This window comes from Branchiostoma lanceolatum, chromosome 2 (genome assembly GCF_035083965.1).
Source record: "Branchiostoma lanceolatum isolate klBraLanc5 chromosome 2, klBraLanc5.hap2, whole genome shotgun sequence".
NCBI classification, from domain to species: domain Eukaryota; kingdom Metazoa; phylum Chordata; class Leptocardii; order Amphioxiformes; family Branchiostomatidae; genus Branchiostoma; species Branchiostoma lanceolatum.
The window spans coordinates 30,631,252-30,653,395 of NC_089723.1; the positions used below are offsets into that span (position 1 = coordinate 30,631,252).

A 22,144-nucleotide genomic window follows, 5' to 3' on the forward strand; every position below is an offset into this window, starting at 1 on the left:
AAGTACAATTACTAAAGCATCAACCTATACACAAGACCCAAATTGAATACTGGTAGTTTCTTTCGTATCATACTTGCTACACTATTTCAATGCATCAAACATGCAAGAGCCAGTAAACCACTGTATCAGGAAGGACTAACAAACAGTCTCCATCAGAAAAGAGGTAACACAAATGTAACAACGTAAAAAGTAAAATTGTAAGAAAAGCCTAAATTCAAAATTTTCTCATGTTCTTAGACTTGAAGTTAAGACTAGCTCAACAGTGTTACAGAGGCTGCAAAGGTGCAGATGGTACCTCAGTGGCCCACAATTATGTCAGCTACTTGATTAGTATCTGGCCGTTGTGCTGAAATGTGTGTTATTCATAAACTCCCCTCACATTCCCATCTTTCACCCATATTTAAACCAGCCCATTCCATTAAATCTATGCCAAACAATGTCAAACTGACCATCGCAAAGTTGTTACATTTCACACAGTAGAACAATATTAAAGTGTACATCTAGGTAAAGAGAGAAAGACTTAAGCAGTGTCCCACCGAGATCATGGTGATCATGGAATAAAGGGCCCAGTACTGAGCCCTGTGGAACAGCAGCAAAACAGATGTGATCATCAGATAAGCTAAATTTGTGAGTAAGGAATGGTCCAACATCATAAAGTGCATTATTGATTAATGCTTCAAGCTTGGATAGTTGATGATATTGATATAAGTATTAATAATCTTACTTGCACTTCCAGATGTACTGGATTTTACTTGGTTTGTGAAAAGATTTTCCTACAGTCATAATTTATAGTTTCAACACAAGAGATAAATCCTATTAAAGTTATTTCTGGGGGAACATCTGTTCTTCATATCAGATGGTGCCGCTCATTAAGTACATGCTCAGAAATGATGTCTTAATTTGTTCTACTCGCGGATAATGTAATAATGGCCTCCTGAACCAAGCATATTGTTTTTTGGGTAGTCATCATCAATCTCATATGTTTAATTACAATGTAAATATTTGACATCGTATCTTTACTGGGTCAAACAATTACAATACAATTATGGATCTTTTTTGTATGTAAAGAAATCTTCATGTTTTATATACTCGGTACTCAGATGACAGATGCAAATTCCCAAACATTGAAAGTCAATATCCTTCTCCTTTTTCACTTAGTAAGTAATAACTGTATTTCGTGAATACCCATTTGATTTCAAACTGGCGTTACAACACAACCCTGTTACTCTTACAAACTTATTATCTTTTTCAACCACCACTTTTCCTTTCCCAATATGTAACCGCTAACGTATGGAATAACCCACAGAACTTCTGCCCTCCTCCATGTGCCGTGGGGCTCTCCTTTCACGGTTGGTCATTTAACACTGCGTATTATCTGACCAACATGTGACCCCCGCGGATGTGATGAATCGTCAAAAATGTTGCCTCCAGGTCGAAACGCCAACACGCCGAAAACCCATCTAATCCGTACAACTGCGGCATTTTCCTTCTTGACTATCAAACGCGGCGATCTTGATTAAACACGGCAATCACGGGCGAAATAGCCCTCTCAGCGTCCGTTGGTGATAATTAAGAAAAGCAGCATTATCACGGCATCTTTTAAGGCGTTGAGTAATAACTGTGGACATCTGAGTCTTCTGTGACCCAGTTGCCCCTAATGGCTAATGGCAATTACCCTTATTTACATGGCTTGAACAAATGGTATGGAATACCCGGATCCCAAATACCCGGCAAGTTAAATCCCATTACGAGGCCCTTTGTGTAACAAAAGACTTGGGAGACAACGGCATAGGGAACAGGTGTACTGATGACAAGCAAGCGCACAGACCTCATTGTCTCCGGCTCTGAATGGACTCCTCATCATTGTACAACAAGCGTCACCCATCCACGTGAAGACTCGACGATCCCCCTCGCGTGGAATGCCAATTTCCTCATTGCCCTTGGGAGCTTCTGTTCAGAAGTGTTGCCAGGCCACGGGGAAATTGAACAGTGTGGGACGGAGTTCCCGCTCCGAACGCTGGCCGCAAAATCCCACCCGCAGATCTCGATTACACACGGCCATTTACCTGCCACATTGATTGGTTTTAAATCTCCCAGAAACAATTGAAGGCCCAGGGAAAGCTATCGGCATAATGATTGGTTTATCTGAGCGGGGATCTCTTATAGCTAGATTGCCGAAGCCTTTCTCCGATGCTACTTTGCATGCACAGCCAGATAGTGGCTGAATTATTCAATTCTGGTCAGATCCTGAAAAGGGCAGGAGTGTTTCATACTGTGATCTCTTACTGCAGTTATACTAAAGTGGAATTAAGAAGGTTTTCTGTTGTGTCCGCCCGTCCCGTCGGCGACAAACCATGCTGACAGCCACGGATGTACAATCACAGCTCCCTGGGCGTCCTTACTGCGAAAAATGGATTTCCAATTTGAAACAATGAAGATATGTTACATTGGGACCGGCTTTCAAGCATGTCATTGCCATCTGTGTGGTGGGGGAGGTAATGACAGAGTGGAGGGCTGTGAGGAAATTGGAGACTTCAAACATTAATTTTCCCATAAAACATGTCATCTTTCTTTGAAGCTGAGTTACCGTGGTAGCCAGGTACCTGACAGGGGTTGTATTAGGGTTGTGAATTATAAATTGTGCTCGGGGCCAAACAAATTTTATTGATTGGCACGATGTGTGCTCCGATTCCCATGTGTAACAGAGCAGGAAATAAAGGACATCAGAGAATTTCATGCGTCCTACACATAAGTCTGAAATATCAATAAAACAGAGATGAGAGAGTTTTTTTACAAACCGTTAAATCTGAACAATGTGACAGAAAATCTCAGTTCTATTACTGGCGCTTCCTTCCCTTGCTAATTGGCCAGATAAAAAAGCTGCTAGTTCTGAATGTCATATTCAGAAATTGACTTTTAAAGTTACTAAAAATATGATTTCGGCAACATAACTTAAGATATTATAGATGATAAACCATCATTGACATTCATATCTGAAGTCCTTTAACATATTTTCACCATTATTTCATATTTCGTGTACTTACAATCAGCATAAAACAATCCACACCAAGGTTCTTATTTCATAGTGTAACCAATAAATACATGCTATTTGGATGTAAAAAAACTAAAGCAGGTAAAATAGACACATATTTTTTATATATATATGTACATATACGATTTATCTGATATCATCTAATCATATAGAGATACACGATGCAAAGAACTGTATTCCCTTAGCCAATATCTCCACCATGGATATTGTGATGAAATTTGTATAGCACAGCGCCTGTGGTTTTATAATGCAATTCAGTCATTTAAACTGTGTGATGGAGAATGGAGATCAGGTGCAGCATAGAACCTTCTCATATATTACGCAGCCCTTGTTTTAAGTATGATCAATCGCCAAGTACAAGTATCCTATTTCACAAAAAGGCTTCTAAAGTGAAAGAGCTGCATTTAATGGGCAAGAGTCCCACTGGGGTTGTCTCACTGATCAGCAAATGGGATGGAAGAGCGCTGACTCATTTCTGAGTTTCTTTTCACTTCCTGTGCTAAAGTCTGCTTAAATGGATACAATTCGCTCATTTTGTTAAGAGTTGTTCCAGCTGAAAGGATGTTTATGCTGATTTTGAGTTTTCAGTATTCTACACAATGTATTTCCATGGAAGTGATTCAATGTTTGAAAATAGGATCTTTGTTGAATGTGCTAATTTCCGGACCTGAGGAAAACTAGAAGGATTTACCATCAAAGACGACATACTGTGAATGTTGAAAACTTTGCGGTGATTTTTAATGATTGCAATGCTAAGTTTTCAGAGTAACCTCTAACTTTTACCCACTGTAAAAAAGCCTCTTCTGTCTTCTGCCTGCCTACCCATAATTGTTTCAACTGAGAACCACAAACAACTACACTGCGAATACTCCATTTTCTCCCTATCGCAAAATATAAAAAAAAGCGAACTTAAATACATTTTAGAGGGTATCTAATTTTAACACCAGTAACCCCACCCTTTTTTCATTCTGCAATAGTTGATACTATTGTGTCTGAATCATTTGAGGAACAACGACAATGTAACGTTATACATTTTTGGAAATGACCAGAAAGGCAACAACCTTGCATCCAGGAATCCCTCTTGATTAAATTTTAGTACACGGCAATTGTCCCAAGCAACAATCCAGTTGCCACATAAGTGAAACTGACATATTATACACCTTTTTTCACCACACACTCATCATTTCTTAGGAAGACCATGACTTACTTAAAGACTGTTCGAGTGATATGTTTGGGCATGTGATGAAGTATCTAATATGAAATATCCGTACATGATATTCAATAAGGAGTTTTCTCCTCAATATGCTACAGTTTTGCCTGGGTACTACATTTGTATGATGGAGCTAGTATGCATGGGTGCCCTGTTGCACTGTGCTTGATTATACAACAGTCACTGTTACTGTATTTTGAGTAATTCAAAATTCTCTGGCCTGGTGCCAGTCAAGCAACTGGTATTTGATTCGCCAGATTCCACATTAATGCAAGACTGTAATTGGTTAGAAATTATTAGTAAGTAGAACAGAGGCTGACAGTAAGGGATGAAATTTGTCTATTTTTGTAGTGGCATTTTATTACTGTCAAGACAGTGACAAACAGAGATCAGTTATAAGTGCTCAATAGAAAAGCTCTGAGGTACTTGTCAGTTTCATTACAGGGGTGAGAGTAAAGCTGATTCACTGGAATGTTACTGAAATGCAACTGTCAGTAAAGTACTGTTAAGTTACTGACAGCTGTATTTCAGTATTGATAGTTTGCTTAGGGATAGGATGGCACTCAGAGCCAAAAGCAAGAGATTTCACTAAAAGTGGCGGATTTTTTTTCAGTCGTATTAGACAACAATTATAAGATGATGGCATATATGTGTAGAGGAATGCACTAAAAGTTTCCCAATGAGATGCATACCTATCTTGTACTATAAGTAAAATATGCAAGCCTGAGCTTAAAGATCAATACTGTGCACATTAACAGTTGTTGTGTGTTCTCACCCCGCACACACAACAATATTGCACAGCAATCAAATCCAAATGGTACAAGATAACCGATATAGCATTATGTCTGATGTCCACTCAGACAAAAAGGTATCAGTTACACTGTGTACATCCGGAAAGAAAATGTTAGATTCTGAAAACAGCAGTTATATATACGTATTAATGTGTAAACACTAGACCAAGAGATCTGAAGATCGAATCTGAGCTGGTCCGTTTTCACTCACCCCATTTGCACGTTTCTGGAAAGCGTTGCAGGCTTGCAGTCTTTAGGACAGAAAGTTAAGCTGTCCCAGGTTCACTTTGGTGTACTTGTCCAAAAGGCCTTGGCAAAAATGATGCAGTCTGAGAGCGTTATATCATTACTGTACAATCGTCTGATGAGTGACAGTGGAAAATTTAGCTTTGCAGTGAGCTAAGATGGTTCGAGATCACTTTTATCTATGTCGCTTTTTTAATTGGTATTCCAGGGAGCGTGGGTCCAAAACCATACGCTGACACCAGATATAGCTGCAGACACATCTGTATGTCTGTACAACCGATTCAAGGACAGGCGTGGATCCAAATTTATCCCCCACCAGAGGTTAATGATCGTGTCACATTCCTCCACTGATGTAATGTTCTGACAAGCCAATCAGGGAACGTTCACTAGATAGAGGGGAGGAGGAACATGGATCATAATTTAACTCTTTTTGCAATTTCTGTTCAGAATGTTGTTTGGTTACCATGTCTGTAATATGATTTTTTTAAAATTTTGATTAGAATATGCTTTGGTTTTGATGTGATTCTTTTTGCAAATTTTGTTCAGAATATGGTTTGGTTTTAATATCATTGATTCATTTTGTAAATTTTGTACAGTAATATGGCTTGGTTTTGATATGCTTCCGTTGCAAAGTATTTTTCTACCATTGCTTTCAACACAAAGAGGAGATTTGTAAATGATTAGACTCAACTCTTTCCTTTAACTTGAACATTTACAACAAATGTAGGACATTATTGAGGACAGACAACCGGTAGGTATGCAACTCATCATGAATGGTGGTGTATTATGTATCCACTGCTGCAGATAACAGCATGTGTTCACATCAATATAAAATCATTGATCTGCTAACACGGGGATCATAGAGCACACGTTCGCAGCACTTAAAGCCTCCCAGGTCTAAAGGACCATAACTTTTTCCACTAATCTAACCTAAACTTAACTTCATGGGCAACTACAGAGAAATTAGTTTAACATTTTGTTGTTCAATATTGTCTGAGGGCCCATTTTATCTAGTCACATGGTTGCAGGCTTGTGAGTCTGAATGGCCAAGTTATTTTCATCAACATCACAAGCTCAGGTCCAACAAAGGGATGTTTCTTTGGACTACTTTGAATCAGTATAGCTTGAGACTGATATCAGAAATTTAAAGTACTATAAACTTGCTGTGAACAGAACTGTTAACACCACTGCCTGAACTACATTGTTTTGCTAGTAGACGCAAACCTGTAATTTAAGCTCTCATGATGACCAATAGATGTTAACTACAAATTCAATCTGTCAAATGAAATCAACATTAAGGTGTTGAAGCCAAAACTCACCAATGAAGTTTGCATATATATTGTTCCCAACACTGTAAGCCTGTCAGTGTCTCCTATGTGGGACAAGAGAACTCAAGACCAAGTCCCATGGGGTCGTAACCGCATAGCAACTGCATCTCCGATTACGACAGGACAGGCCAGTGGCTTCTCCAATGTTACAGCCGCCCTCACAATTTGTTACAGTCAATGACACCATGCAATTTCCTGCTGTGCTGGATATAAATGGGGGTGTCAGCCGAGCTGGATGGGGTTGTCACTTGCCGGCTACAGATTAACTTAATTAACTGCCAAATGAAGTGCACTACAATGATGCAGGCATTTCATTCACAAGGGGAAGGTGGCATTGAAGTATTGCCCAGATTTCCTCCCATCTTGTGCACAGAAACGAAGGTACAGCATTTACAATGCAATCATTTGTACCCTTTGGAAAAGCTGTATAATGTTTTGCCAAATAAATCAACGCATATCAAATGTTACTTAGAAACCAATGCAAAGAGATGGCCTGAGCAGGCTAATTACTAAGGGTAAATTAATCTTGTACAGTAGAAACCAGTTAATTGCAATACGCTTTGTTGCAAAAACCGGCGAACTGCAAAGGATTGTGAAATCCCAAACCGTTTCCCATTAACGCCATTGTTTATCGAACCCCATATACGCAAAGCCTAAGATCGAAAAAATCGGCTAATCGGCAAAAAAATTGTCAAGTTACAGCACATATTGAACCGAAAATATGCCAAACAAATCACCAAAAACGGCTGGAAAAAAACAAAAACGGCAGTTTTGAGTCGCGAAGGACGGCGGTTTCTTGTGAAGTTTACGTTGATAGAGCGGCCCGGCAGATCGGGCGCACGTCGGCACTGCATACAGAGAGGCGCGTGTAGGTCCACAGCCGTCAAAGGCGGCAGCTTATGCGTAGTTTTTTTGTCATGTTTCTTCAAAGAACGTTTGATTTCTCAGAAACAAATTTTTACTCAATAAAAACCTGTGTTCTCGCTCATTATTCTTGCGTTCGTTTCGACCGTGCGACACGTTTGTTATCGCCGTGCGTCTAAACCAGGAAGTGAATATGCCGCTACTGACCTACCGTATTGAATGATGGGATACTGCCACCCACGCCGTCCGCCATCTTTTTTTTACCGACAACAATTTTGTGAAATATGCTCGTCGAATGTTGTAAAATTTCCATGTTATCTATGGACATCGTAAGCTAAAATCTCGTAGATATGGCAATCAACAGTTTATTGTCGCATGAGTTACGATCATTTCCATGTGGTAGCAAAGTTTTTTTGAAAATGAAGACAACAACAAGGTGATCCTTTGTCTATGTTTTGCCGACGATTTTCATGTCTACAAGCGTGTATTGTACCCAACTTTATTTTTGTTTTACGTTTGTAGTGTAAGAATGTCTATAGGTTGACAATTGTACATTTATCTGTAGCTTGTGTTGTGCGCAGATAGCAGTGTTTATTTCTTTGTTTCGTCCGAGTTGAGTTAGAGTCGATAGCTCAAATATTTAGTGCATCAAGTCGGTAGAAAACAACGATCTACGTTGGGAAATCCAAGGACATTATACCTTGGGAAATCGTACCCACAACAACGCTTTTGTTACAAATCATAAATGTTACAAGTAAATGTACTGATCTAAATAAAGTTCACTGCTATTAATGGTTAAATATGGCCGTATTTGTATTTTTTGTGTCATTGCGTTCAATTTACTGTCCCGTAGATTCAATCGGGTCAGTTTGAGCTAACACCCCATAATCGGCAAAGCCGGGTAATCGGGAAAATTGTGCTGACAAATAGGCATTGCAGATAAGCGGTTTCTACTGTACAAGAGAAACATCCTATTATGCAAAATGATAAATTATACTCCTAATTTTTTTCAATAGTAAGAACATACTTCTGTCAGTTAGTCTTAACAGACCAGGACAAAATGCGCAACCAAATATCAACAGTGCAAAATGTTCAGAAAATCACTGTTCAAAAGATCAAACATGCAGCATTAGATGTAGACATTAACAAATTGCACTTATCCTCATGTATGGATGAATGCCACATTTGCTATCGACCGATCACTAATTATTGTTCACTAGGGCTCTTCAGGATCATTCAACAGGTCCAGTGCTAGGAGATTTGATACCTGCATCATTATGGTTGTAGGTATAAAGGTAAAGGTAAGGCCACACCAATTCAATCTCTTGGTTAACAGATTTTTTTAATTTAAATTCTAGGCCAAAACTTGCACCTGACCCTGTTCACTCCCTGATACTGTGTGCACTCAAGTACAAACTTTCCTCTGAGATTCTGTTTTCATGTTGATTTTTCAATTTAGCATTTTTTTTTAAATTCCGTTAACCAAGAAATTAAATTGGTGTGGCCTAAAGGTAAAGGTCCCATATCCTCTTTCAGGCTGTAGGGGCAGTGGGTTGTTAATCCACTGTTTCTAATAGATAAGTGTCAGTTTTGGAAGGCAGGTTCTGTCTCTCTCCTTCCACCATCCTTTACCTCCCCAACCAAATTCAGGTACCCATTTTTATGCCAGTGTGGATGGAGTAAAGTCCCGTTAAGTGCTTTCCCAAGCACACAACTTCTAGTCAGGAATGTAATATGATTGGACGTCATGCTTATTTCATTGCACATCTCTAACTTTTATCACCATCACCTATCTTTTATCCTTGCTCGAAGACCTCCGAATTGCTTTCCGATTTACGACAGCTGTTCTTCGACAAATGAAAACTGACACCTTCACCTTTTAACGGGCGTGATATTTGCAGTAAAAGTCGGCTTCAATCTCCATTTAACTCCCTGTTGAATATGGTAAAAGTAGTCTGTATAGGAAATCCATAAGGAAATCTGACCATCCCCTCCATTGTAAATCAAAGCGTTGTTTCAGTAGGTCGCTATACACCGCTACGAAAAAGCTTTTTTAAGTTTGAGAAGCGATGTTCAAAATTAGAATTGCATTGATGCTGACTCTTTACAAATGGCCTCTTTCTAACAGATGAAACAGTCAGAAAAAATGTCATAATTTTCTAGGCCTCATATTGAATTATTGATTGACAGGCCTAAGCAGATATTAAATTTTGGGGGTAAAGGGATGATATATGATAACCCATTTGTACTGAATGTGCTGCTCATCTTAAGACAAACATTGAAAGCCATTCAAAAACTACAATGTCACACTAGATTAATTTCTTTGCTCTTCGATTCCACTGCATGAGGGTCTGCATGGGCGTCCCGACTGAATGCTTTATGTTGAAATTAGAAGAACCAGCTACATATTATGCTAAAATCAAGGAAGGCAATTATGACAAAAGTTTTTGGCCTCGCTATGAATTACTTGAAGAAGATAGTTTTCTCTACGAATTAGGGGAAATCAAAATATTGTCTACGCCTTGTGAAAAAGAGCATGCTTGTGGAAAAGAACCTCTACACATTAAAGAACACATTTATGGAGAAATGTAGGGATGACCCGGTATGACTGGCTGAAAATTTCTTTTAGCCATAGCGAAGCCACATTACTTTTTGGCTGCAATCACACCTAAGAGGCAGTTGACGTCATGACCACTCTGCTATGGACATCCAAGAGTGAGATCTTCAAAGGTATCATGCTTCACCTCAATTGAGGACGAGTACTTTACCTTTTTTACCTCACACTGCTGCACCTTTATAGAAAAGGATGAATGAATACTTTACTAGATAAAGACTCACAGCTTTGTATGCAGTGTCAGCCATTGTCGTTGGACTGATATGAGATAACAGTTTTCAGATTTCAAAAGGAACACAATGAATATTTTACATACTTGATAAAAGAGATGTGACAACTACATCACTCAGGCCTCCAAAGGAAAAAGCATTTTACATTTCGACATGACATTGAGGACAATGAAATTACTGTTCCATGAATGACGATAGATAACTCATAAACAATTTGGGATGAAAGATTCTATTCAAGTGCAACCTTGAAAACATCGAAATCATGACACAACTAACGTACAATCTAGAGCCATAAGAACTGTTCCAACAAAAAAAGAAACTGTCAGGCAAGATGGGTTAATCAGTATATATTATGAAGAGTATACCCTCCCCCACGATATTTCTTTCATGATACCCCTGGTACATTCAAAACCGAAGTTCCACTGTAGTACCTTAGAAGATCACTAGAGGGCTCATTATCAAACTTAACCTTCGTTATTCCCACTTGTACCCACATGCCAAATACCATAAGGATCCATCCACAGCTTCTCGTTTTGTTTTCCACACACTCACAAACAGCACCGAAAACATAACCTTCTTGACAAAGGTAATAAAAGACACTGCATTTCTATTTCTCTCTTGCCGTCTTTTCCCCCATACATGTATTACCTCTCAAGCAAAAGCCTTGAATTGGTCATTTGGGTGCACTGCGTCCCATATAATTCCGAATCCTCCACTTTTTATTACAGACAACTTTTCTTTACGTTCGACCTCTTTACTTTTAATAAGTTAGAAGCAATCTGCGACCACTTCTGACATAAATGAGTGATAGGCTTTTATAAGCTTTTACCTGTTTATTTCCTTCAGGAATATATACATGTGTATAAAAGGCACCTGGGAGCAGATGCAATTTTGTAATGGCTTTCTAATCCCGTCATAAACAATATTCATACTAATGGCCTGTGCCCTGATGTTGTAATGTTTTATTATGTTTAGGGAAATCAGGCACTGCATAGAAATTGGATCCAAGTGGTGGCGGGGCGAGCAGATCTATAATTCAAATCCGCACGTATGCGCACAGCTCGGTCACACACGATAAATCCTACAGAACAGTTAAACAGTGTGGCGAAGGGAAAAGACAACTGGATCCTTCATTCGATCCAAAGAATTTTAAATGGCATTACACTTTCAATAAGCTTTGGCAGAATCGCCAGGTCACTGAACTCAAAATCGTCAGAGAGTCAATTCAAGCATATCTTTCATCTGAAAATCTACCACAATTTGTGCTAGTCGTTCCTTCAGTGGACAGAGTTAGACCAGTCGAAAAGTCCCCTAGTGACACATACTGTCACTAAATGAAGCTCTTTTATTAAGCATTAAACCTTCATTTTGATTTTTGACAGAGCTCTATGACCTTGGAATGTTGACAAATCCTTAAAAATTGCTCAGAGATTGAGAGGACACCAGCCATATTGTTGCTGAAAGGTCCTTTAGAGATCGCAGATAGTTCAGACAAACTACATGTATAGCTCTTTTCCTGCTGACTGACACAGGCTTTCCAGAACAGAACTTTATCACACAGTTTATATTGAATATTTCTACCCTGAAATTCTGACAATGAAATCATAGATTATATTATGGCAATTTTTTAATGTAACATCACAAAGTATTTCCATACATGTACTTCAAAGCATATATGTGATGATAAAACTGCACAGAATCGACAGATGGCAAATCAACTATTTCGTCCAGCAAAATTAAATCATTACCAAATATTAGATTTGCTTGTATCAACTTGATAATAAAAAGATGCTTGGGCAGCTGCAGTGTAATAAGACGACTCTCAATTCAACTTTTGGAAAAAGATTGAAAATCTTTTTTTGGTTTCTTAATTTGTTTTTAGCTTTATAAAGGATAAGAATCAAATGTTCTTCAAACATTTAACTCTTTTAACCCATAGAGTTAGACTAGCAACCCATTTATGCACCATACACATTGTCAAGTAAATTTTGTAACTGTAACTGTAACTAGAGACTCCGCAAAAGGTACATTCATTGATACTGTGAGAGTGTGGGTGGCCACCCAATTTCATCATTAAAGAAAAATTCATTTTCAAAATGTCTGCCCCTCAGACAACCTTTAAGTATAGCCAACAGTTAAACTGATCGTTTGTCTATTCTACTTGTCTTTCTGGCTGAGAAATGTCTCATGGTGTGGATGGAACACAAACGAGGGAACCATGTTGATTTGATTATATGGATGACATCTGCATGTGCATCAATTTTCCTTCTTTTCCCTCCAAAAAAGGTTTTCAGCCATACTGAAAATCATAAAAAGCAGTTTCAAAATGAGAAAACACATGCTGTAAATTGAAAAAAAGATATTTTGGAAAACGGATAGTTATGTCATAGAATGCCAAAGTCAATTCCAAAGTCAAAGAAGAAGTTTTGAAAGAACAGAATTGAAGAATCTATATTTCGGTATACCATACTCTGTGTGTTAAGTTTTGTTCATCCTTCCTGACCACGTTGATTTCATAATGAAGGCAACTTTTTTTTTTCCAAACTTTTGTTTTATTCACACGCTCGCATCAGTTTTGGGGTCCCCAGAGGATGTCATCCATATAATCAAATCAGCCTTAGCTTTCTTGGAAAGAACTGCAGAATGGTTGAAGGTGTTTCTTATACTACCATAAGACTGTTGCTGATTAACCTTAGACTGTTCCAAACAAGCTTGATGCCATGGCCTTTACAAGGAGATCTAGAGCTGGCACCAGCAGTACTAGGACTTACCCCAATGCCAGTCCGTCAATAAAGGATTTAAGCAAGCCAGGGGACAACTGTTTTATATAAGTTTGGGTCACAAAAGATATAAACTTTCATAATATCATAATGACATAGAGGTTTGGCCTTCTCAATGGTTGTTACCTGATTTTTTTATTAAATAATCTTATTTTAATTTGATAAATTTATTTTATAAGTGTTCAGGCAAGGAACAACAGCATCCGAACCCAGCTTTAAAGGAAAAGACCATGCTGGAAGAAATGTGGGAGGGGTTAATGCAGAGGGGTTGTGTGAAAATGTCAGTGTATTTTGCTGTTTCGGGAGAAATAATAGTTTGCACAACAGCTTTTAAAAATGTAAGTACAACTGTTTGGTACAATTTTTTTACATATGGATCATGGGTGCAATTTTCACAAACAAGCACAAACTCTCTCCCCCTTTCTCTCTCCACTTTTCTTTCTTGTCTCCAGTACTTGCTATTACAAACAGCATATACAAATTATACCACGGTATTGTGTCATTATCATCATCTAAGTTTAGAGCTTATAAGACTATCAAGGTCTCCAGAGTATGTAATTATCAACGGATCGTAAAACTTGTCGCTTTTTCAGACACCCTCTGCACCTTGGAGCCATGGTTGGAGTTTCTGGGATCAGAGCCAGAAAAACACATATCTTGCCACCTTTAACTACCCATAACAATCCATCCGTAGCTTCTTGAGTAACGTTATGTTGTTCGACCAAAAACATCGTTACACCACTGCAAACGCTACCAAAAAGATAAAACCAGCTACTCAACTTTCCCGGCGCCACTGTTGCCTAATAGGCTGGGCGTTTGCCCGCACGCATTAGAATAAACCCCACGTTTTCTGTCCATTCGATCTTTCCACCTGTTGAGCAAGCGGCCTGTTCCAAGGGTAACCTAAGAGTGGGTCCAATTTAGACTCTCAAGTTCGGAAAAACAAACGTGTCTTTGCCAGACATACCAAAACACATCACCATATCGTTGACAGATGTGAAACGTGCTTGTGCCAAGTTCCACTCGAGTTGTAATGAGGGGACCACGCCCGGGCCACGCCCTGTCCTTGGTGCTAGATTACACTTCACTACGAGCTTGGCGCCAAACTCGCGCAGACGACTTTTTGAGGGTTGGTTCATTTCAAACAGGGCGGCGCTTTTTATGCACTTACTATTCCGAAATGGCACTGCGTGTGTAAGAGACGACAAATATATACATATATACATTGTATATATATACAGCTAGCTGTGGCGACTCTTGGTGGGTGTCTTGTTGTTGTCTTGTTATGCCCCACATCACAAGCCAGAAAAATGGCACAATCCAAGAGTAACCACGCACCACGACTTAGCTATCTCTATATCTACCTATCAATGTTATCTTATCCGTAGTTGCGTTTGAAAGAAGGCGACATGAAAACGCTGCGCTTAGAAGTAGCATTCATTAGAAAAACGATTCACCGGAAACCCCACTGCACAACTACACTCGTATCTAGCTATGTATGGGGCGGGTACATTCGCTACTTTCCTTGGGTTGCCTCAATGCAAAGTAGTATCCTTGTACAATGTACGAGAATACAGGGCTTTTCGTGAACCAGCGTCATACATAGATATCCAGAATGTATTGCTTGAATGTGTCTTATATCCCGTTCATTACAAAAAAATCTTATTGCAAGTCCAGCGTATGATATGTATCGAGAAACGAGTCGTAACGCCATTGTTCTCACCGTTTGAGACTCCGATTGAGTTAGAGCTAGGGCTAGAGTTAGAACTCGAGCTCCGAAAAATCTTTAGCTGTGGCGATTCGAGCCTTTTGCATGTGGCCCTCTGTTTATTATGTTTCGCCAACGAAACATATTGTTTTTGTCAGGTTTCTTCTTCTCCTTCTCCTTCTCCTTCTTCTTCTTCTCCTGTCAAATCTTCAAATCGCTTCTTCTCGGTCGTCCGTCGATCAAATTAGCTGAAATTTGGTATGCAGGTAGAGTACGTGTATACCCCTAGACCCTTTTTAAATTTTTTTGATATAAGTTTTTAAAATGATTTTATGGAGGTTTTTTGCTCATTTTCAGACAAAAGTCGCACATGATGGCCTCCAGTGCCGTGGTGTTGAAACCTGAGGACCTGAAATTTGGTTCAGTTGTGCATTGGATATTTACCCAAAGGACCCCATTATTTTTTTTGGCATACACTACTTCAAAATGATTTATTTTGCAATTTTTTGATGCAATTTTTGGTTATTTTCTGTCGGGGCCAGCAAGAACTAGGTCATACTGTAACATAAGCCCTCCTACACTTACCATGTCTGGGACCAAGCAGATGTCAGGGGGTACCTCTACTAATGGTATTACAGAAAGTTATATGTACCTTATGTTACATGGTACGGATGTTATATTTGAGATGTAGGTACCTATAGGAAAGGTGACTACACCTGACAATTACTTATGCTAATGAGGACCTAATTCGCATAATGTATGCATAAAGTTGTATGTCCCTTACCGTAAATGCTGCGGATGTCATCTTTGAGATGTAGGTACCTTTAGGAAAGGCGAACACACCAGGCCATAAATTATGCTAATGAGGACCTAATTTGCATAATCAATGCATGAAGTTGTATGTCCCTTACCGTAAAAGCTGCGGATGTCATCTTTGAGATGTAGGTACCTTTAGGACAGGCGAACACACCTGACCATAAATTATGCTAATGAGGACCTCATTTGCATGACTTATGCGTAAACTTGTAATTCCCTTACCGGAAAAGCTGCAGATGTCAGATTTGACATGTACGTACCGTTACCAAAGGTGATCACACCTGGCCATGAAGTATGCTAATGAGGACCTCATTTGCATAATTCATGCATAAACTTGTATTTCCCTTACCGTGACAGCTGCGGGTGTCATCTTTAAGATGTGGGTACCATTAGGAAAGGTGAATGCACCTGGCCAAAAATTATGCAGAAACTTGGATTTGCCCAGGAGTTATTTTGGGACAGCCCACTTCTTGCATGAGGACTATGGGCGAAACATCCTGAATTTGCTCTTAAAGCAAATGACGGCCAGTCTAGTATTAGCTGTTGTGGTGCCTTAGATATATACATATACATGTCATACATATTACAGAACGCTACAAGCAAAAGATCGCCGTCCTCCAAAGGTCGCCACGACCAAGACAGTTGTGGCTCTAGTGCCGCAGCACTACTATGCTAAAGGAAGAGGGAGTACGCTCACCTTTCTTCGAAACAAGTTGTAGATGTAACGTTACTTGCAGACTGGGCGAACTACGTGGTTCCCTCAAGAACGAACCTGCACAGCGTCAGGGCGTGAGGTCGTCAGACAGAACTGCCAATCAACTCCGCTCCACCTCTTTAGGTCTGGCCGACGCCAGGCGTTTCATGTTGAGACTTGTTGGGGGTTTTGAAGTCTGTAAAACGTTAACGTTATAACTAGATGGCGTGGGTGTACGCAAAAGAAACTAAAGTCAACAACAGCGAAAGTATACAGACTTCAACAACAAGTTGATACGACTGAATCAAAGACAACCTGCTAAAACTATCACGGAAGGTCATGGCAGAACACGGAGGGTTGCTGGGACTGTCACGGCATTCTGATATACTCAAGCCCGAGTTATGCGTGGGGTAAATTAGGGGGTCCCAGCCAGCCAATGAACTATAGACCCGGTTTCCTTGGTTTTCGTGTTTCCCGAAGTGGAGATGCCCAAGCTGTTCTGCTACGGTGCCTATTACACCATGTTAGGCCATGTTGATTTGATTATATGGATGGCATCCTCTGGGACCCCAAAACTGATGCGAGCGTGCGAATAAAATCAAAAGTGAAATGCCAAAAAGGAGTAACCTTCATTATGAAATCTACGTGGTCAGAGTGGATGAACGAAACTCAACACACAGAGTATGATTTTTCGAAATATAGATTCTTCATCTTTGTTCTTTCCAAACTTCTTTGACTTTGGTATTCTTCGACATTAGTATCCGTTTTAAAGGTGCCCTAAGCGATTTCAGGGGGTAAAACTTGAAATATTCTGGGGAAAGTTAATCTGTTTGGTGAGGTTGAAATTTACATTTACTTCCCTATATTAGCACATCTGCATCATTATTTCATACTTTGGGCGTATAAAAATAGTCACAAAGCAAGCCACAAAAGGAGTATTTTATTTATTGGGTCCCCCCAAAAATCAGCCCAGAATCCAGCCGTAACCGTTTTCTGTCGACAATCTTCGGTAACTTCCGGCCGCGTGACGTCACAATGCCCAAGCACATTGAGCCATGACCACGTGATTATTTCTTCGGAAGCGTTCGGGACTTATCGGTCAGAATCGTGCATGTTCGGAAGATTTGAAATGATGGCTGGCCTCCAAGTGCTCAGATTTTCAATGAGGTCCCACCGCACAACGACATCACATTTTTGCTCCATGATGGTCGATATACAATGGGATATTGTTATCTAAACTTACTATGGATAGAAATCAGAAAAAAATTGATTTTGAATATATGACTTTCAGCGGCCTAATATTGCTTAGGTTATATGTTTTTTTTTTTTTGCAATGCATTTTCTAATTTTGCAGCTGCTACTTTTTACGATTAACAATATGGCCGAAAGCTTTTTTAAACGGACGAAAAGTAATGCGCGCGGATGACATCCATAACGTTATAATCAAATAATCAACAACCCCCAAATAAATAGTACACATTTAGGGGCTTTCCACTGGATATATCGTAGGTTAGGTTGACAGTCCTTCCGACTCCATGTGGTGTGGTGTGTACAGTGTAGGGCTGCGCCTATCTCCGTTTCAGCCCTTGGATCACACAGCTGTTTGAGCACAAACACTGACCACTGGGTAGCACTGTAGCTCCTAGACAGAATAACATTAGCTCTTTATCCTCGATGCCAGATCCCTATGATATGTATTGCGTCTCATGGTCTAACTCAGGGGGGCCTGTTGTAAAATTTCCTTGGGGGCATGTCGGCCCTAGAGCCGAGGAGTTGGCCTGTGTAGGCCCTGGAAAGAGCCTGGCACCAGGGCTAGGTCTTGCACTACTGCAATGTATACCTTCAGCAAGCCAGCAATTATCTGCGCAGGAAGATCCCATTGCCTTTACCATGATAATAGTGAACGAAGAAAATGACTTTAATTCGGTCCCCCGAAAGTGCGAAATGGAACGAAATGGAACGAAATGGAACGAAATGGAACGAAATGGAACGAAATGGAACGAAATGGAACGAAATGGAACGAAATGGAACGAACTAAAACATATGTAACATTATGAAATGAAATACCAGGAGATAGCGAAATATAAGGAACGTTGTAACATTCACAGTAGACGGGAACAGGAAGTAAATACATAATATAACGTGTTTTATTTCTTGAATCTGTTTGATAATAGTAAATACAACGTTTTTGCCGCGTTTGTGTGGCTAGATTCTTCCCTGAAAATGGGAGCGCCGCGTGGAAAGAGCTCGGCCGCTCTTCCTTTGATTTTACCAACTATCTGCAAATGACCTGCTGCAAATAGCAGGGACAACCAGCAAACGGAACTGAGTATCGAAGTAAGGACTAGATTATACAGAAGTTGGTGGTAACATTGCATCTCATATTTCACCAAGAGGGCATGAGGCAAGCGTAATTTCATTATTTATACAGCGTGTTTGCGTGTTGTGTGGACTGTGAAATACATGTCCTGCTCGTTCACACCCTCCCTTTATTTTGTCGTGAACAAGGAAGCAGAAATGTCTTCAGAGGTAGTTTTCAGTCCATGTCCGTGATTGAATGGAGTGTGAAATGTCACATTGGTGGCACAGCGCAGGGCCGCATTTGCATATCATTAACGGAAGGGTCCATTCTCCGACAGCCAACCAGCCGAACAATTGGTTGTATAAAAATCGTTGTTGCGGAGATATGCAGCTACGTATTAGTTATGGACTAAAACCGTTTGTAAATTATACTTGGAAGTCGGAGTTTGATTCAACCTGTCGGTAGCACTCCGGCCCACGTGCACAGTTCCGATGCGCTGGCAACATTGGCGGTTCATTTGCATGCGGGGCTCCATTTGCAATACGCAAACACGCTGTATAAATAATAAAATTACGCTTGCCTCATGCTCTCTTGGTGAATTATAAGATGCAATGTTACCACCAACTTCTGTATAATCTAGTCCTTACTTCGATACTCAGTTCCGTTTGCTTGTTTTCCCTGCTATTTTCAGCTGTTCACTTGCAGATCGTTGGTAAACACAAAGGAAGAGCGGCCGAGCTCTTTCCACACTGCGCTCCCATTTTCAGGGAAGAATCTAGCCACACAAACAGGGCAAAAACGTTGTATTTACTATTATCAAACAGATTCAAGAAATAAAACACGTTATATTATGTATTTACTTCCTGTTCCCGTCTACTCTGAATGTTACAACGTTCCTCATATTTCGCTATCTCCTGGTATTTCATTTCATAATGTTACATATGTTTTAGTTCGTTCCATTTCGTTCCATTTCGTTCCATTTCGTTCCATTTCGTTCCATTTCGTTCCATTTCGTTCCATTTCGTTCCATTTCGTTCCATTTCGCACTTTCGAGGGACCCACTTTAATTATAGACTAGACACCACATCGTCGTCTTCATTATAAGACTTATAAGTTCATACACCATTTACGGCGAACTGTGTCTCAAAATATGGCCAAAGTACTTGAATGATCGTCTTGAAGTTGTTCAGACAGACGCCCGCCATTTTACTACAATCGATGAAATCAATGTTTGTCTTTAATTGGTGCCAGAATGAGTTGTATATGTCTGGTCGTGTAACTGTCAGCTAGGATGGCCATTTCTCGGTGTGTTACGGTACGCTTGGGGATCGTGTTGGAGTCTTATATCCAAGCCAACCACAGACAGCTTGGCGCTAGCTGCAGTTTGTGTTTGCCACACATTTTGCATATTTTTCGGGGCTTGGCAAAGTCGTAGCTTCTAGTTTTGTTTTGGCGCATAATAGAGCATGGAAACCAGACTGTCCCCATGGCCAGACCCCACAGAAATTTTGCCTCAGCCCCTTGAGGAAGGCCCAGAGCGAAGTGAGATTTCCTTGGCCCTGGAGCCGACGAGCCTGGCCTGCGTAGCCCTGGGAACAGTCTGACTTCCAGGCTAGACGTATATCAAAACACTCCTTCTGATAATCTCCAATGCAAAATCAATCTTTCTAGCCTCCCACTTTCCTTTTACGCACGTAAAGATGATTTCGGGAGGCCCAGTTTGTAACAGAAATGGAGAGCTCGAAAAACGTAACAACATCTGCTTGGAGATTATTATTCCGGCGCAAAGAGGAAGAGACAAAGAAACAGCGTGCTTACGACCGGTATTACCATTTGACAGTGTCAAAACACTGCCACAGTGATGAAGAATTGATGAAGTGGCGGACCACAGGCTAACAAATTATCATCGACACGTGAAACGGTCCACACGGCAGCTGGGTTCAGTCCCGGGTCACCTTGCCTGGTGTTTGGTAAACTGTGCAACCCGAGACACATCCTCGTCTAAACTGCGGCAAATCTCGAAGCAGATGTTGGACTACAAAATCGTTGCTGAGCTCCAAACGGTCATCCTTTGTTTGTGGGTTTGTGGATAACAGAACTCGAGAAGTTGTGGCTGGATCTTTATGATGATGAAGGCTGTTTGCAACAGAAACGGGGAGCTTTAAATAGAAAAAGTTTACCAATGAGGTTTTATGCCGATTTTGCCTCCCAACACCTGCTTGTAGAGTGTGTCTATCCAAGGTCTATCAAATCGGAAGCGCTTGATTTCAACTTTCGGGCTCCCACCGCGTACACAATCTTCTTTGTATCTTTCGTATACCGTGCAAATCTGCATCATTTTATTATTAATTGAAACAAGGGTGTTATGTGTGGGTGCGTTTTTTTTTCTCAGTATTTGGGTCACTGTTTTATACCCGACAATTCAAATTGCCGTCCCCGCGTTCGAAGCTTCAGTACAAAGAGAAGTCTTGGAGTGATTTCTCAGCATTTTAGAATTTCGGTTCTACGCATTTATAAGTCTGTACAGCACAGGTTAAGTTATATAGTAGACTAGACAACTACACCCTCTAGTGGAAAAACTCCGTGGAAGAACATGAGAGGGATAGAGCGTAGAAGGGTCACGGTCAAATGAAAGTGCAGTGCCCAAGATAAACAAGCCCGCACGCGGGGAAGATCAGTATCTCTTCAACGTGGTAATACCAACGGATATCGCGGAAATCTAATAGTTGTTTATAATCGCTACGCCATAAATTGTCCTCTCTCTTTACCATTCTTTCGCCACAAAAGGGCGTATAGAATTCGTGTCATACTATCATATGAGGGTTGATATGGACCACGCAACAAGATTTTAATGTGAATATGTCGTGCAAAAACGATTCAAAGGGTGATTAATTAAGAGGATGGAACCAACAACTCCCCGCGGTCTATAGAATATCCCTGCCACCTCCCGCTCAGATTTCAGCAGTAGGGGTTTTCCATGCAAAACGATTGAAAAATAAGTTGCTCACCTGTCTGAGTTTCCTATGCGTCGGAGGGGTGGTCGAGTTCTGAAGTCAACGGAACAGCTGAATGCCTTGTTGTTTTATGTAGGACGTCGAAAGCGGTAAGCAGTCGGCTTGGGGTCCCGTGGACTGGCACCACGAGCTCGTGTTGTAACGATCTCAGCGGTCTGACAACCGAGATGCCGGTGCGTGGATTGAGAGGTCCTCGGTTACCAAAGACCAAAACGACAGTGCTACACAGCTTCCCCAACTCAATTCTTGCCGGTCCGAGGCATGATTCCAAACGCTCCGAGGCATAATTCCAACCGCTCCGAGGTATGATTCCAACCGGTCCGAGGCATTTCCAACCAGTCCGAGGCATAATTCCAACCGCTCCGAGGCATGATTCCAACCGGTCCGCGGTACAATTTTCTTTACGCACCGCGACCTGATTCTAACCGTTCCTCGGCAGAATTTTCTACCCTACGCGCGCGCTGCCCTGCGTTCCTCGACAGCGGCACAGTCCCC

The 22,144-nt window shown here is 40.6% G+C and overlaps 1 protein-coding gene across 3 annotated transcripts in view; it reads right to left on the minus strand.

Moving 5' to 3' along the window:
• Positions 1-21,841, minus strand: part of LOC136428552 (CMP-N-acetylneuraminate-poly-alpha-2,8-sialyltransferase-like) — a 60,723-nt gene extending 38,882 nt beyond the window's left edge. The window contains exons 1-2 of one of the 3 annotated variants that reach the window (XM_066418155.1): positions 21,644-21,841; positions 16,337-16,529 (exon numbers count right to left, since the gene is read on the minus strand). Coding sequence is in view for 1 of the 3 variants with exons in the window: in XM_066418154.1 (XP_066274251.1) it covers positions 1,829-1,833 (5 nt within the window). In the remaining 2 variants the exon portion in view is untranslated. Of the gene's footprint in view, positions 1-1,828; positions 2,308-16,336; positions 16,684-21,643 lie in introns of those variants that run through there. The other 2 variants (XM_066418156.1, XM_066418154.1) reach the window with 2 other exon arrangements.
• Positions 21,842-22,144: the final 303 nt, after the last annotated feature.